The sequence below is a fragment of the Lagopus leucura genome, unplaced genomic scaffold, assembly GCF_019238085.1.
Source record: "Lagopus leucura isolate 7727_CA_CO unplaced genomic scaffold, USGS_WTPT01 Super-Scaffold_100157, whole genome shotgun sequence".
Lineage (NCBI taxonomy): Eukaryota > Metazoa > Chordata > Aves > Galliformes > Phasianidae > Lagopus > Lagopus leucura.
Window position 1 is genome coordinate 16019073 of NW_024962334.1, and position 18174 is coordinate 16037246.

An 18174-nucleotide genomic window follows, 5' to 3' on the forward strand; every position below is an offset into this window, starting at 1 on the left:
GTATTGGTTGCTAAAGCAACTACGGAAAAAAAAAACATCTTTACTTTCATACTGTTGTAAGGTATGAGGTACATAAAGATTATTACTCTCCATTTTTTCCACTGTTGAAACAAATATATAACAAAAATCGAAGTTATAACAACATCATTATCGTCCTATGGCACAATGAATTACATTGGAAAAAAGTTATCATCTAGCACGCCTCTGTAACTAAAATAGGAATATGGTTAACTTCCAAATTAATACTTTCTGAAAGACAGAAGCATTTTATGGCTAAAATATTGTCTGACACTGTTTTGTACTCTCCTCATTCCAGTGTCTAAAAACATCAATAAGCTGCTTTTCTAGCCTGGATTTTTTTCTTTTTTTCCCCCCAACATGTAAACCTCTGGTTAAGCTTTATAATCTGATGCAGAATGCAATAATCCCAGGAAGTGAAATAAATGAGAATGCAGAGTGTTCAAAATGACTCAAAAGCTAAAATTAGAAGTAGATTTTACCCCTTATTTAAAATTTAAATCTAATTACAATGAAAATTGTTTGTATTTATCTGGAAAGTTCTAACATGCAACTGTGAATATCTCTGTTATATATATGCATTTAACAGTCCTGTTGTACGTGTAAGAAATCATCGTGATTTCTTTCTCTTAACCCATTCTCAGGAGTACCAGAGCACTCACAGGATAAGCATTTTAAGAGAGGTCACATGAATATAGCATAGTTCCAGACAAAACTGAATGGACTATTTTTCTATCCCCCCTTTCAGCCTCTTCAGCATCTCATGGGATTTATTCTTATGGCCAATACTCTATTTGTTTTAGGCTTAAAATGGAAAAATTTGTAAAGAAAAAAGCATGAATTAATAACAAAAAAAAAAAAAAAAAAAAAAAGGAAAGATGACCAATTGCATCAGTAAGTTGCAATAAGATGAATTTTCTAAAAGGAATATCACTACAGGTGAGAGGAATGAATCATTAGAGAGAAATTGAAAATACAGATGGCATGGAACAATGTTATTTTTGAAAATATTAGAATGACTGAAGGCTACAGAACTGATCCTGGAACATACCAACAGTACAAAAAATTCTTCAGGTAAGGATACTAGGAAAGAAAATGAGAAGATCACCAAGCCTGAAAGAAAAATGTTATATCAGTCCATCCTTTTTGAATTATATGTTTCTTTATTACATTATTTCTCAGTGGTCTACCATATTGAAGGATTTATAAGATGTAGACTAGTGAGATTACCATCTCCCTGTCTTGACGGGCACTGAGTGAACTGATGGCTGAAAGGCACCGCACATCACGGGCATCAATGACCACAAGTAAACAGGCTTTATGAGTTACCAGACAAAAAGGAAAGGAACCTGACTTGTGGTATAGGTCCAGGTCAGCTGTGCTCCCACGCTGATTGAAACAGGTAATTGCCAGGCAGAGAAAACAGAAGAACTGTAAAACAGCAAAAGGAGGAGGAGCAGACCCAATTGTTGGAAACTAGTATCCACCTGATATAGCCAGAGATTCACCGGAACATGATTAGTGGCATGAATACAGGTAGGAGACCTGAGAAATGTCTTTCAAAACACTAGATCATGAAACTAATTCCCAAACTTCTCACTCAAATAAATTATGAAAATATAAAATATACAAACCAAGCTGTGTAAGCAAGATTGTATGAGTGCTGTCCAGCTCAGCAACAGGGTAGTTTATTCTCGGAGATGGAGGGGGAAAAAAAAAAAGAGAAATTTGTAGTGTGAAAAAGTGCTAAGCAATATTTCACAGTAACACTATTGTAGAGCAGTCCATGCATACAGGAGGTAAGAAACCTACACCTGTGAACACATCAGTAGATGTGCCGATGTTCATTATATGGTCATGATTTTTTAGTGATTTTAATTTTTGATAGAGGAAGACTTTCATTCAGACACTGTACTATCTGAGAAGATGTGAGGTTTCCACACTGCACCTCATTAAAAGGAAAATGGGAATTCAGTGTGCAATAGGCAGCATGCAGCAGATGTGCAGCCATCAGTCATTTAATTTGGTCACACTAACAGAACAACAGGAATTTGTTCTGTGTGGCTGCCAAATGAGGGTAATGAAGAGCAACCTAAGGCCCTTTATTTTTCGTAATAATGAAGGTAAAGTATTAGTTTTCTGCTGCTTTCTGATTTATTCACTTGTTTATCCCACCTGTTACAACATTACTTTCAGAGAAATACACAAAAAAAATGCTGGACTGTTCCCTTCTTTTGCAGCATTTGTACATGCTATACCACAGACACCGGTGAGTTACACCTATATTAGTAGCACATGATGTTAAAAATGGCAAGCTTTCCTCAAAGTTTTCCAACTATATTCATAAGTGACAAAGTAGTGCTCATTAACTTTCCTAAAGTAAGCCACTCCTTTCTACAAAGTAATATGTCAAAATCATATTCCATATTAAAAATATGGTTGAAATTATTTAGAAAATATATGAAAAAGTACTCACTTTAGAAAATATTTTGCAGCTTTTTACTATCCTGCAGTGTACTGGATGAACTGTGATTTAGTTTGAGTGAATGAATTATGACTAAATACAGCAGTGTAGAAATGGTTTAGAAGTCAATCTGTTAAGTATGCGGTTTTTATTACAGACAAAAAGTACCTCTGCAAATTACTAATTTTTTTGCTTTAAAAGTCAAACACATGAATAAGTAATCACGTGGCTTAAAGTTGGTCACATTTTCTTACCTCGCCATCTTTGCCAAAATTAGAAACAACTATTTCCATAAAAGAATCGTTATGCTTTTTTCCTTCATATAAATAGAATTGCAAATAGGATAACTTTGATCTGTTTCTTTAAAACAAAATACTATATAACATACGGATAGTAAAAATGTATTAAAAAAATTAGAACTGTTACTCAGATTCTACTACTGGTAAATAATAGACAATCGAATATGTAACAGATGGAACTTCTATTACATTGAAAAACAACATTCATACACTGAAAAGAGCTATAATTCAATATCTAGAAATCCAAAGAGGGAAGAATCAATTTATGTTAAATAAATCATCTACTAGATGAAAACCAGACAGTAGATAGGCAGACTTTCAGATAGTTTTTTTGCATGCACTCAAAGTATCTTTGCTCTATCCATTTTTTCTGCTGATAGGAACAATAAGCATAAGATGACAAAACCAAGAAAAGATGGAAATCCAGAAATAAATCAGTCTAGCAATGAGGTGGAATTACATATGTGCTTTTAAAAGATATGTTTAATTCCCTGTTGGAATGAGCTAGAAAGCTCTATTCAGAGTAGAATGTGTAGATATTTTTCTTCCCAAACTGTGATCTGTTTTTTGTCAAAGCTTAGATCTGTTTTCACCTTTAAGAACAATTGGTTTAACCAATTATAAGATTTCCCAGTAGAAAAGGAGAGTTATCTCCTGTAACGTGTTTGGTATTGCTAATAGCAACACGAGCTTTATTGTATTAAAACAAACAAACAAACTCAATTCAGTGACTAAAATTTAATAACTTCTAAATATCAACCTCTCTGAAGGACCAGCATCAAGACCCATTTTGTCAGACAATAAGAAAAAAAATAACACTTATTATAAGACACTGTTCCCAACTGGAGGAAGAATCAACCACTTTTCTAGTGCAATCTTTGTCATGTTGTCTTATTTACACATTCACAGAATGCACTACAATGAAGTACTTCCACCTCTTCAGAGACTTAGTATTTCATTTTAAACAGAACATCATGTCTTCCATTGAGGGTAGGGAGCAGGAAAGCTCTCTGTAAGAGGTGAAATACTACTTTTAAAATATAAAAGAAAAAGTATAAAGTTATTAATTATAAATCCTGTCTACAAAGAAATATATTTGAATTTTCAGGTATGCCATCTTTTCTTTTAGAAAATGACATGTACTAAGTCAAAGAGGCATATGCCTGCATGTGTCTTATTTTCCTTTGGGACTTCATTACAGCTTGAGGGTTAGCATAGGCGTCAAGGAAACCTCTTGAACTTCGCATCAGTCTGGTTCTAATTGGCCTTTGCTGTTTTCTTTTTTGATGAATTGTGACACCTACACTACAGGCACTTCTGTACAGACACAGGGAATAACTATGTAGGTTGCTCAGAAAGTAATGTCTCCTATTTATTTGCATGAAAATTACCATAGGTACAGAAAGCACAATAACACTATTTGTTCGAACAAGTTCTCAGCTAGAGATCACTATTTTTCAACATAGTCACCACCATTAGGTATGCATTTTTGCTAATGGTGAACAAGAGCCTGCATGCTGTGCTCATAAAAATCTGCACCAATGGAAGTGACCCACTGTTTCACAGCTGTTGTGATGGCATAATTACTAGGAAAATGTTGTCCACACAGTCCATCTGCAGTTCACTCAAGCCTAGTGTGAAAAGCACTTGCCAAGAGGGGAAATTTACACTTTTTCACTTTGTAGCTCAGCTGATCCTAAATACTGTTACTGATACATTTTCAGGCATGAAATTCACATTCAGTTTCAGATTGCATTCATTTTAAAACATTAAATGAAGAGGAGTGAGAAACTGACTTATTCAAAAGAATCAATCTATTGTTTAGCTATGGAAAAACTCTCAAACCCTAAAATCTCCTCAAAACTGCAAAAGTAGTAGCGTAATATCTTGCAGTCTTAGAATATTCAAGAGAGTATCACAACTGCCAAATTCTCCCATAGCACAATTCTCAAGTCATAATACCACATTTAAAAGATGTCATATTTTCATACAAGCAAATTTTATACTTTAATTCTGAAAGCCTTCTTAATATTTTGCGAGAGTAAGCCATCAGATAATACACAAATGGTCTCGATGTGAAAGTTTCATTCATGAAGATACGGTACACTCTAGGAATTTCACTCTTGAAGTTTGCAAAGCAAATAAGTTGTTGATCAGGCACCTTTGTTACTGCCACAGGCATCACTCCTTATTTGGAGAGAACACCACTGGTGGAGCAAGCTTTTTCACTGGCCTCTTCTCCCAGGCAAATAGGGCCTAAGGAAACGGCCAGAAGTTGTACCAGAGGAGGTTTAGGTTGAACATTAGGAGAAACTTTTTCTCTCAGAGGGTGGTCAGGCACTGGAATGGCCTGCCCAGGGAGGAGGTGGAGTCGCCATCCCTGGCAGTGTTCAAGAGGCGCCTAGATGAGGAGCTACAAAATATGGTTTAGTAGCTTGTGGTACTGGGAATGGGAGGGTGACTAGATGATATTGCAGGTCGTTTCCAACCTTGCGATTCTATGTTAAGTAAAATTATTGGATAGGAAATCAGATGAGCATGAACAAGATCAGTTCAGCTATGAAAGCAACACTAGTTAATACCAGGTAATACTGGGCCAGATAATAATACCAGAAGGTAGGAGGAAGTAATGCTAACCATCTTCTGTGTTCTATATTTGCCTGTGACATTGGATGCTAACCAGCATCAGGTTCTTTTATTTTCCTTTAATTTTAAAATAATGGATTATACCCTGAAAATACTGTGCATATTCAAAAACTGTAAAAATATTTTCCTCTTTAAAGCAGTAAAAGTTCTGCAGTATTTTCTTCAGTGCTTTAAATCCCATTTGAAGTGAGAGAAAGAAATATCTTACTCTGCACTCTTATGACTCATTCTCAGCTGCAAATCTGTGCACCACTCAACCGTCTCCATTTGGAAGGAGTTGTCCTTGATTTTACAAATGTTGAATGTCTACACAGCTAGTAGATGAAACCACAAATTTTTTAACATGTAGAAAAGCACTGAGGCAATACCGAGTAGCCAAGAAGCAAACCAGCCTTCATAATAGTGAGTGGCTGCCTATCCTACATGGAGGATAACGGCCCCACAAGATGGAGAATGTCTAAGTCTCGCACTAATTTGTAGTGTCTGCCAAAGCATTTGGCATTACATTCAAATCCTGTCTTGTCCCTAGGCATGTACTTTCAGTGCTGCTTCTCTCTGTAGAATAAAGAGCAGCACAGCACAAAGACTTGAACTAATAAGACCAAACAGAAAATTTGACTGTATTTATTATTAAGATTGGGTTAACCCAGGCCCCACAGCTGCTATATATTCACATGATGCATTCAGGAAAGGAGAGCTTCAATAAAAGTTTTTGGTATTAAAATCTAAATGCATATTTGATACATAATTTCAGTGAAAATATTTTGCTAATTCTATCCTGAAGTCTTTCTTGTTTCATATTGTTTCTTACTGCAATGCAAAAACACATTCTAGTTAAGTACAACGAGAAACAACTGTTTTCTTTTTCTGAGCTCATATTTTATGTTCTTAACTTTGGGGTGATGAAGGTTCATAAGACTAGCACATGATATTTTGAAAACATAAAGTAAAATATCTTTACTTGGACATGTGCTTTATATAACCACGAATTATTTGTAAACATAAGAAAAAAGTGACAAAATAATCAAGAAGAATGTTCTCTATCAAATGATGTTTTCTATTGAAAAATGAGAGGCACAGAATGTACTCTCTATTTATGATCTGACTGACAGATCAACAACTAATATAAGGTTGAATTACCAACAAATTGAACAAGTGGTCCTTGTAATGTATTACTGTATATTATATATATATATCATAAATATATGTATATTATTGTATATATTATATATGTATTATTTCTTTACTGTAATAAAATTATAATTACTGAGTAAAGCATGAAAAACACTTTAAAATTAATATCTGCAGAGATGCTTAAAAAAAAAAAAATACTTACATCGCTTTCGTGGCCTTCTCTTAAATTGTAAGTGAGATCATGCTGTATGTCTTCAACAAACTTGTGAGCATACTCTGGGTAAAGATCGAGGACTTCAAAGAGACCTTTGAGGATAATGCACTGGAGGTCACAGTAAGTTAGAGCTTTAACATCTGCATTTGTTTTAATGACTTGATCCCTAATGGATAGGTTTGCTCCAATTAAATCTCCTTTACCTAAAAGAAAAAAAGGAAAAGAATCAACTTCAAAGCAACGTAGTTCTTCACTACTGTTTTGTTATTAACATAACTCTGTTTAGCAACTGCTAAATTTTAAAACCCATAGATCCTAATGAATTTTTTAATTAATAGCTTTCAAAAGTACTGCTATCTAAGAGCTGCCTCTGTTTTTCTTTGGCTCTCTTTTTTTGTTTCAGGAGCAGCATTGCATGCAATTAACCAGAGGTACAAAGACTAATTTATGGACATGTAACTACCTCATTTAAGGGAGTTACATTGGAAACATCCATACATAAGAAATAAAATTATATTAAGACTTATTCCAGTACTTAATAGCAGATAGAATTTTGTAAGTTGTTTCTGTTTTGTTATTGTTTTTTGTTGATTTATTTTTTATTTGAATAAGCAAGTGTTAACATGAGATTTTAACAATGACATGATTAAATGTAGATACTATTCAAATTAAGATTTTACTCAGAATTTTATTGTAAAACACTTGCAGGTTTTGATGCTTATAGCTCCTGTTGCTACACTTCATGATATATCTTAGCTGTAGTGAGAAACAATAAAGGGGGAAATTCAATACACTTCAGTCAACAAAAAAAGATGGATTCGTAAGCCATTATATTTTCATTTATGGACAACTGCCCATATATTGAAGAACTTAAACATTTTCTATTGAAGAGCCTACATGAACATTTGATCTGAGGTATTAGATCCAAAGAGCATTCATTGACCAGAGGTCTTTCTCAAAGGTTTACACAGATGGTCTTTATTAAAGACCTGGACAGTACAATGGAGCACACTCTTAGTGAGTTTATGGAAGGAGGTTTATGAGTACGTTGGAGGGAGCAGCTGATATGCTGTGGGGAAAAGCATATGTTTTTCTGATGACCTTAACAAGCTGGAGAAAAATGTCTAATGAAGTTCAATAAAAATAAACATCAAGTTTTGCACCTGGAATACCTCCCTGTAGTAGAATGGTGTGAGGGATAACTAGCTGGAAAGCAGCTCTGCAAGGAGAATGTGGGTGTTCTCATAGAGAAATTGGACACAAACTAACAACGTGCCCTTTCAGCAGAGTATGTCAACAGCATCCTGGGCAGCACTAGCAACACTACAGTAAGCAATTCCCAAGGAAGCGACACTTTGCCTTTATATAACACTTGTCAAATCACATCTGGAATATCATGCCCAGTTTTGAATTAATGAGTCATCAAAATGATCAAGGACTGGAGAATGTAATTTGCAAGAAGACACAATCCCAAGGTAGTGGAGCAAAGCTGACACAAACCGTAGCTTGGACTGACTGACTTCCAGATATCCCTTCTAACATTTCATTATTCTACTATTAATGACTAATAAGCAAAGACTATTGTATAATCAACAAATATACAGAGCAGTGTAGTTAGGCTAGTATTCATAGATCATATAGCTAGAAAGATTATCATGGTGGAAAGGGATAATCAAAAATAAATGAAAATGCTCACCCATATCCTGGGCTTGCAGAAAAACTCCACAAGAAGCAATCTCCAGAAAGAGATCCTTCCCTAGCAGCAGACAGCCCTTAAATGGGGTCTAGGAGAGGTGCAGCCAGACTCCACCTCTTCCAGTCACACAGCTGAATTGCCTTCACCTGTGCTCCATGGCTGACTCAGTGCTTGCCTCAGGTGATCAATCAGAAGTACAGGCCATGACTCAATAGTTCCCATTCAACAGTAAAATCAGAAAATCCATCTAGTGTGTCATTCCAGCTGGATGTTACAGAGGAAATGGTGTACTTCAAGACTAAGTCAAGCTGAGCAGCCAACCAATCCTGAAGCTATTGAAATAATATAACTTGCTTTATACTACTTGCAATTTTTTTTCTATTTACTTGGAGGCTGTAAAATGTTCTCAAAAATGCTTATCATAAGCCCTGCATATGCAGAGGTTTTCTTTAATTCTAGCAATGAACACACATTCATGTTCTTTTAAAATTGCAATTAATAAGAATCAGTGCTAGAGAACAGTGGATCTGATAAATCACAAAGTTACGTATTTCTGTTTGCTCATCACATGGTGCACTGTTTACATAATTAAATAAACTGTGAAACTAGTAAATAAATTATCTTTACTTTTCTCTGTGAATATAACCAATTTTATTTTATTTTTTTATTTCTTTGATTACATTAAACAGATGGCTGGTAAGGTTAATCTTCACTAGTCATATATATTCATACAAGGGAAAAATATTTCAAGTTTTACAAAAGGAATTTCCAAGCATCTTAATAAGAACTTTTTAGGTATATAAACATTGTTAAATTCAATAACTCATAAACAATTTTGAAACTGTTTTTGTTAGAGAGAGTCAAGAGGAGAGCACAAAAGGCTGGAGCACCTCCTTTACCAAGACAGGCTGAAGGAACTGGACTTGTTCAGCCTGGAGAAGAGAGACTTACTGCAGCCTTTCAGTATTTAAAAGGAGATTTAAAAAAGAAGGGGAATCAACTTTTTACTTGGGTAGATAATGATAGGACAAGGGGGAATGGTTTTAAGTTCAAGAAGGAAAGGTTTAGATTGGATTTCAGAGGGAAGTTTTTTACAGAGTGCTGGAACAGGCTACCCAGAGATGTTGTGGGTGCTCCATCCCTGAGGGTGTTCAAGACTAGGCTGGATGGTGCCCTGGGCCATCTGTTCTAGTACCAGATTTGGAGGTTGGTGGCCCTGCCTGTGGTACTGGGGTTGGAATTTGATGATTCCTGGATTACCTTCCAACCCAATCCATTCTACGATTCTATGAAAGTTGCAGTTATATTTAATCATTGTTACACAATTTGATGACATAGTGTCAGTCTGTACGTCATTATGGTTGATCTGACATATGCTAATTTTCATTAAATTTTGAATAAAAATCATGCAGCAAAGACTGTAGCTAGTAAACTAAGGATTCTTAAGAATTACTGTGGGAGTGAGATGATTGTGTCTTTAATAAGAACATTTGTTGTGTAAAAAAAAGTAAAATATAAAAATATATCTTAATTATCATTATTAGATAAAAAGTGATAGTCTCAAGAGGAATAAAGAGTTGTATTTAATCAGGGCTTCACTTATTGCTGTATTGCTTGTTAGTGAGAGCCATTCAGCAATCAAAATATATTCCACTAGAATTAGAATAGTGACAGTTATAAAAACATAGTCTGGGAACTGTTAGTAATGCAGTATTTTCATGAAGAAAACCCTGCTCTCTGAGATTTACATCACATTAGTAGCATAATTTCTCATATGGACCTACCAATTTGATTCACTCACCTTATGCTGATGTTAATTAGGTTTAAATGTTGAAGCTCCCATTCACTGGACTGAAACATTATCTCACTGTATTATGTTTATGTTTCTGCATTACGATTTCATTATTTTCTCTCAGAAATCCACTAATCTTTCTTACTGTTGTCATTGTGACCATTACAAAATGATGCTTTCTTTAAATTATCAGAATTGCCTGAAAATGGAGTTATTAATGAAATCATAATCCCAGAGGAGGTGGTTCTTAATCTTTTGATATACTTAAGATTATGTTTTTTCTAAGACATATTTCGTTGCTTTGATTTATGTGATCCAATAAGATAGGAGATCTTAAACTTCCTTATTTAAAATGAGAGACAGAGTAATGCGGACTGTCAAGCTAATGGAATTAAATAGTTATGAAAGAAATAGAACATGTATCACATTTATATTCTAAAATAATTTTAAAAAAAGGCCAATGAAATGCATATTGGTAAAGAAAATTCAATTACAGAAGATCAGAAGCTTGCATTATCAACCATCTAGTGCATTCCCACTCTAAAGCAGGAGAGAAAGTAAAAAGGAAATGTTCTTTTTAACTCTGATTTATGAGAATATTAAAAGTTATTAGAAAGAAGAATATGTAAAATAAAAATTATACATTTTACTTTATTAGAACACTTCATAAACTTTGACAAGTCTAATGGTCTTTTAGCTGAAGATAAAATGAATCTCTTTAATTGGCATTAACTGAGGTTATCACTGAAATTTACAAATACAGATGTTTTACTTTAGATATGCCAAAGCACTCATCTAGCAAACTAAATTGAATTTATCAGAACAGTATTTCTGGCCTTTTTCTGTTCTAATATACTCAGGTGAATGCTGGCAGAATGAATTAGATTGAAGAAGTAACTCTTGGTAGAGCAGAAGCAACAATGCAAAGGCTTTTCTAAAATTGGTGTTCATATTCAATCATCAAAGAGAGACTGGGCTTGCACTGGTTGCTTTAATTTGGGAGCATTAGTGGGAACAATGCCTGGCCACTAATTTTTGTAAAGTGTTAATGAACTTATATACAGCATCCTCTGAGATGTCAATGCTGCTATCAAATTTGGTCGAAAGTAGCAAACTGTACCAAAAAGCTTGAAAGTATCTCCTTATATACAGAGGAGAGAGAGAATAAGTGTATGCAAATCAGATTACAAGTGAGATAACATATAGCTAATAGTCTAGAAATTTAAGATCTGCAGGGCAAAAAAGAAATAACTAAATGATTCAGGGAAGATCATAGCAAATTAGCAGATGAATAGTGGTTTACAATTGAAACAAATTATAATTCTCCTTCTCATCAGACTACTAGGACACACTAAGCCAACAGTTTTGCAGTGAATTCACATTCTGGAGATGCGTCTCTTCTTTCACTAACATTAGTCTTAACATAGCTGCCTTCCTTGGAAATTTGAAGCTATCATCATAAGCATACCAAGAATTGCCAGCACTGTGCTGTCCTTTAGGACTTCCATGGAACCTGAGCACACAAAGTATATCGCTTGCAGGGCGTCTCCCTGCCGGAGGAGGTATTCCCCAGGAGCACAGAAGGAGGTTTTGATATGCAGAGACAGAGACCTGAGGCAACCACGGCTGGCACACTCGAAAAGGGAGAGCTGCAAAATCTCTTTGTTTAAGTGCATGGTGATGTCGGAACGCAGCTCGTCTGGGAAATCTTTTAAAAGCTGTCAAAAAAAAAAAAAAAGAAAAAGAAAAAAAAAAAAAGAAAAAAGAAAAAGAGGTGAAAAGGAGAAAAAAGTGCAAAATAATTTGTATTTTTTCTTTGCAGGATTGATCTGATTTAGTATTACTGCACACATCACATTGAGGTATTTGATATTTTTCTTATCTTGTTTGATAAGATACATGTGCTATGTCTTAATAAATCTTTATGCAGACAAACATTCATAAATTCCTGGAAAAACATGAATAAAAGTATGGCTTTATGAAAAAAATATAATGCATAATTTAATCTTGTCTGAGTACTTCTCATTTCTCAGAACATAGTATTCTATTCAGGCACATACGTTAATGAGCACTAGGCAATGTGAACTTAGTTTAGGTTTTCTTTAAAAAGATTGCACAAAAGTCATGAGCAGGCTATATTGTCTGCTGTGTGGTAAAACCACTGGAAGAAGAAAACTCAGAAAAAAAACTCTATATAGAGCTTTCAATGCTTCCAAGCTTTTTTTTTTCTTCTTCTTTTTTTTTTTTTTTTAAATATTCTGTTACTTTTTATGATGCTATAATTGTATTCCAAAAAAGAGAGAAAGAATATTGACAAAGTGCTTATTCCGTATATTCCATGGAAAAACTAAAAGTAATACCACGTGGTGTTACTTAGTCTTACTTCTTTGCATATTCCCATTGGAACTTGGCCAAAAGTTAACGATTTCTATCTATATATGTTTCCTAAAAAGATCTGTTTGAAGATGAGAAGATGACAAAATTAAGAAAACCACCTTCTTAACAAAATTCTGCTACATTCTGTTGCCATGCAACAGATGGCAATAGAAAAGCAGTCTGACAGGATGGTGTCTGACATGGAAGTGCAGATGAAGCAAAGGTGTGGCACTGAATTTCTCCACATGGAAAAAATGGCATCCACAGACATTCACTGACACCTGCTGAATGTTTATGGAGACCAATTGATGGGTGTGACTGTGACAGTGGGTCACCTCCATTGGTGCAAATGATTATGAGCAGAGCACGTAGGCTCTTTTTCATCACTGGCAAAAATGCAAAGGAATGGTGGTGCATATGCTGAAAAATGGTGTTTAGTAGCTGATAGTTTGCTCTGTAAAATAGTGTTTTGTGCTCTTTGTGTCTTTTGTAGTTTCCAGGAAAACAGATAGGAGATGCTATTTTTGGAGTGTCATATTAGTATCTTTGAAAATCTTGCTATGCTCCTCTTGCTAAGATGGTGTTGAAAATCTCATCCATTGTGCTGTGCACATGAAAAGAATATTCTCAATTTTTACCTGTGTCCACGTTATCTTTAGAGGCCACTGAGATTTTATAATGACAAATATCACAATGGCTCTGAAAGGAATGCTTCATTCAAATCGCACTCCAGCAAAAGAACAAAGACATAACTGGAAATATGTCCTGTGTTTTAATCTCATGTCATTTTCTGCAAATTTATCAGTATTTAAGAACAGGGAAATTAATAACCTCAGCATTCCGAAAATATCTTCCAGGACAAACCTCTTATTTACAGTAATACATAGAAAAAAATGAATAAATAAAAGAAAATGAAGGAAGGAGGAATGACGAGTAAAAAAATAAAAGCAAACAAACAAGCAGGAAAAAACAGTAGAGTTTTTCTGTGTGTTTGGTGAAAGCAAAGTGTTCAGTGTGGTGTTTCTGGCATCATCCAAAAGTTTTCTGATGAGGATCTCTTCAACAATTCTGAATTATGAAGGACTCTGAGTCTTTGATATGTATGTTCCAAAACAGATTCTCTGATAGCATATCCCTCCTGGAACAGCACAGCTTTAATTTTAGGAATGTTGTCTTTCATATATAATATCACACAAAACACAGTATCTCAAACAGAAGATTACTCCCTTCCCTAACTCTAAATCAGCAGACAAAACTATCAAACACACAACATTCTCATTTGGTTACCTCATTGGAATCAATTCCATTGTTGACAGACCACGTGGTTTGGAAATATTCAAGCATCCTTTGCTTTAGCTGCTGTGGCAGGTGGTGGACCCGTATAAAGTCCTTCAGATCCTTGGTTCTTGTGTGATAAAGGGACCACCTGGAGTACATCCTCTGAATTATGGCAGTCACATTACCAAACACCAAGGCATGCATCAGAGCTAGGGAGACAGAAATTACGTGCAGTATGGAGAGACTTGTTGAGCATTAACGTATAACATAAAAAGTAAATATAGTTTTCTGGAAAGTTTCCTGATTAATAGATAAAAATTCTTTTCCATAACAAATATGCAGTAGTGTTCATATTATTATTCTTTTCCTTTTTTTTTTGCGTTACTAATAGTCATAGTCATGAGACAGGATAGAGTCACATCTGCTGCTATCTAGTCAAATTTTAATACAGAAGAATGTTCAGGCCAAATAAAGCCTATTGCCTAAGAAAAAGAAAATACATGAATATATGCAAGCAGGCATATTTGGGAAATAATAAGGAACTAATAAGACGAAGATTGAAGTAAAAAGATCTGTTAAATAGATTGTAATAGATTTTGGAAAATCCATGCAAAAATATAGAACTAAAGAGTTGTATCGAGAACAGAGTGGAATCAAGATAGAAGGTCATATATACTGTGAAAATAATTATCAGAAAGTTTGGACATCCAGGTTTTTGTCTACACTTGGAGACTAGCTTGGGAATAAAAATACCTGAAACAAAACTGACGAAATGCCTGCAGACACAGATCACCTGGGTTTGTCTGTTCAGAAATACATTTGTGGATTATCAAGGGGAAAACTTACTGCTGCATTGTCAGTCATGTGGTGTTGATCTGAGGTATATAATATACAGATTTACAAATTGTTTATTGAAAAAAACTGTTCAAGAGCTTGATTTTATTTAAGATGCCTCTTAAGAGGCATCTATCTTTATAGTACTTGAAAGGAAGCAGACTCCTCAGAGCAGCAAAAGAATTGGTTTATAAATTAGACAAACAAGATGTTGACATTGTATGGCAATTTAGAGAAGTTCAGGGTAAACAGGCAGAGACAAGATTACTGGTACAAAGAAAAGATGTGTCTGATGATTAACCATTCTTCCTTGTGGTAGAAAAGGGCAGAAAATTCTTTGCTTTGGAGTGCAGCAAATTTACAGAGTCTAACAAAAAGGATCTAGCAACAATACTTATATCTTTACTGTGAAGGGAGTGCAAAAAAATTGAGAAAGCACTACTCATGTGGTTTCATAAATGTAGAGCGCGTATTCACATATGACCCATTGTCCAGTAGTAAAAGAAGATAAACGAAAGAGGAGAAAGGAAATGATCAGATTTGATTAGAAAGAAAATGTATAATTCAAAGTTTATTTTTAAGAAGAGTCAGTTGGATTAGCCAAGTGTTTTTGCTGATATTGAAGTGAATTACTAAATCAGAATCTTGTTCAACAAAACACAGGAGGCTTGTGTAATGTTTGATAACAGTGTATTATGATAGAAGTATTCAGTAGGCTTGAAATAACTCATCAAGGCTGAAGATAGCGTAGCACTGTGTTTTGAGTATATGATATTCACTTTAAAAAGGTGGAGAGGTATAAAGCACTCTGTAGATTATGGATGCATATGCAAAAATCATATCAATCCCCATAGGCTTCAAGGTTAGGAGCTGAACAGCGTACAAAATTTTGCAATGTTATTGGCATACATATGATCAAGGATTGTGTTATTATTGGAGAATCTATCTTTGCATATGTACATTGGACGACAACTTATACTAATGATAATTTATTCCTGGCTGTGATAGTAATTAGATTTCTTTAGCAAATAATCACAGATCTACTCTATTTTCTGTACAAAGTCATTCATTCTCTAAAAGGAAGCAAGACAATTTAAAACTTAAAGAAATCACATTTCATAAAATGTATTTGGTTTAAATGTTGATCTAAAATATTTTTTTCTTGCTTATGGATTGGAGGAACACCTCTGATCCCAGAAATGACTACAGCTATTAGGCTGGGCCTCCAGTATCTCTAATTACAAAAGCATAAATTCTTGGCTCAAAGAACATGTAGAAAATTTAGAACACGTACAAAACAATACAAAACAATTAGATCTGTAGGAAGACGAACCTGATTAATATTATATAGATGCTAGGTATCGTAGGAATTTTGGCTAAATTTTAATAAGTAAATTTTGTCACCAACTTGAAGAAACTGAACAAAGAGGTTTTATCCTCATAATAATGTTTGTCTTATTGTAAGGTTATGTGAGTAACTGAGAATTTATTCCAAAAGACAGTAATGCATATTAAAAACTATTACTAAACGAAGTCATACTACCCATTCTACCTGAAATTTCATAAAGTAATGGTTTGGTATGATTACTGAAAAAAAATTCTATTTTTCTCGAGACATCGCTTTCCACCAGGGAATCTTAACATTAAATATAAGACAAAATCTCACATCAAAGCATGCCTTAAGAAATGAAAGTACATTATACTCTAAAGCACACAGAGCAGCATTTTACTCCTAATAGATTTCAGAGCAGTCTGTGCTGCATAGTGCCAACTCCTTCATGTGTCCCTGCTAGGCTGATTTACTCAAATGTAATCTAAAATAAATTTTTGGGGAAAACATCTGCAAAACAGACTGCCCTGCTTTCTTACCTGGATGTATCAAGTTTCCTGTGCCCTCCCAGGTGTCAAGCCACTCTTCTGCTGCCCTTGAATATTTTTGCCTTAGACTTCTCATTTCACTCTTACTACATTTAGTTGACTTTATTCAGTTCACAAGCATATTAGATCTAACACTGAGTAATATAAGAAATGGAAAAGAAATTTCTATGCCTTCACTAAATAGAATTGTTGGATACTTTTATATTATGTTCTATTAGGCTTGTGAAAGCTCTGCCATATCAAAGTGAATGAAATATTCATCACTGCCTTACTCAGAATATCTCTTGATTTCTTGATATAAATGAATACTTCTTCCATCATTCCAAAAGATTTTATGTAGTAAAAGCCACAATGCATTGTATTTTAAAGCAGCATAACATTATGCCACCAGCAAAAGTAATTAATGAGTTGTCCAGTTTTTGTGACATTGTCAAAATTGTTGAATGTTTCATTTTATCATTGCCGCTCATTTTCAGAATAGAGAAAAATGGAAATAATTGACTGAGTATTTTTAACACCACTGAATGCAATAAATATATCTTTTGCAGGTTATTCATCATGTTTCCTGTCTTCCAAGTTTAAAAGTGTCAATTTAATTTCGGCCAAGAAAATTTATGCTGCAAAAATGGCAACCAATGCCTTGCAAACAAACCTTCTAGAAATGTTGGGTGGTAGAAATAACTTATAGTATGTAAAAAATAATTAGAAAAAACATGAAGTGATCATTTGTCCTTCATAGCCACCGTGATATCTTAGAGATATGTGATGCATGCACTATAACACAGAAAAGTTAATTTCTTTTGTAAAGTAAATAGTAAAGTAAAGTAAATAGCCCGGCTTGGGCTTATGAAGCTCTGCAGGTGTCTCTAGCTCATGAGTGTGCCCAGGTTCCTGAGCAGGAAGGTGACCCCAAAAATAGCACCAAGTAATTAACATTAATTTACAAATCTAACTAAGAGCTCCAAATATAACAAAAATATTGCAATTTTGAAGCAAATCTGAAGTAAGGATGTGGAAAAATTTATTTAATGATAATTGAACAGCTTTTTCCTCATATTAGAGCCACTTATGGCTCACCCAACATTTCATCCATCTCTATTTTGTCTCTGCTGCCTTCTCTCTAGGCTGACCCTTTACATATAGATACATCACAGCTCATAATCAGATGCAGGTTTGGACTATCATCCTCCCTTTGCCATTCTTCCCAGGGCTGTAGTGGGAACTGAATTAGAGTTCAACATGCACCTATTATTTGACTGACTGGGATTGTATCAGACACATAATCAAAAGACAGATGCTCCCTTGTGCATTGTTGGCACCCACTCACAATACAATGAGTTTGTATTTTATTGGATGATGACTTCTCTTACTATTAAAAGCTTGGAGATAAACCTGCATGAGAGAGTTTATCCAGTTTAAAAACAATAACATTTTTTTCCTTATTTTTGTTATTTAAAATTAATGATTGTTTGCTCTTAAATCAAAACCTGCTCTTGTTTTACTTTCTCTATCCCCAAAACAATTCATCTGATGCTTAGCATTGTA

At 34.5% G+C, this 18174-nt stretch overlaps 1 protein-coding gene across 1 annotated transcript in view; it reads right to left on the reverse strand.

Moving 5' to 3' along the window:
* KCNH8 (potassium voltage-gated channel subfamily H member 8) overlaps positions 1-18174 on the reverse strand; it is a 153786-nt gene that overhangs the window by 21328 nt on the left and 114284 nt on the right. Inside the window, exons 9-11 of the mRNA XM_042888791.1 lie at positions 13927-14126; positions 11732-11981; positions 6764-6978 (exon numbers count right to left, since the gene is read on the reverse strand). Of these exons, the coding sequence (XP_042744725.1) occupies positions 6764-6978; positions 11732-11981; positions 13927-14126 (665 nt within the window). The remainder of the gene's footprint in view (positions 1-6763; positions 6979-11731; positions 11982-13926; positions 14127-18174) is intronic.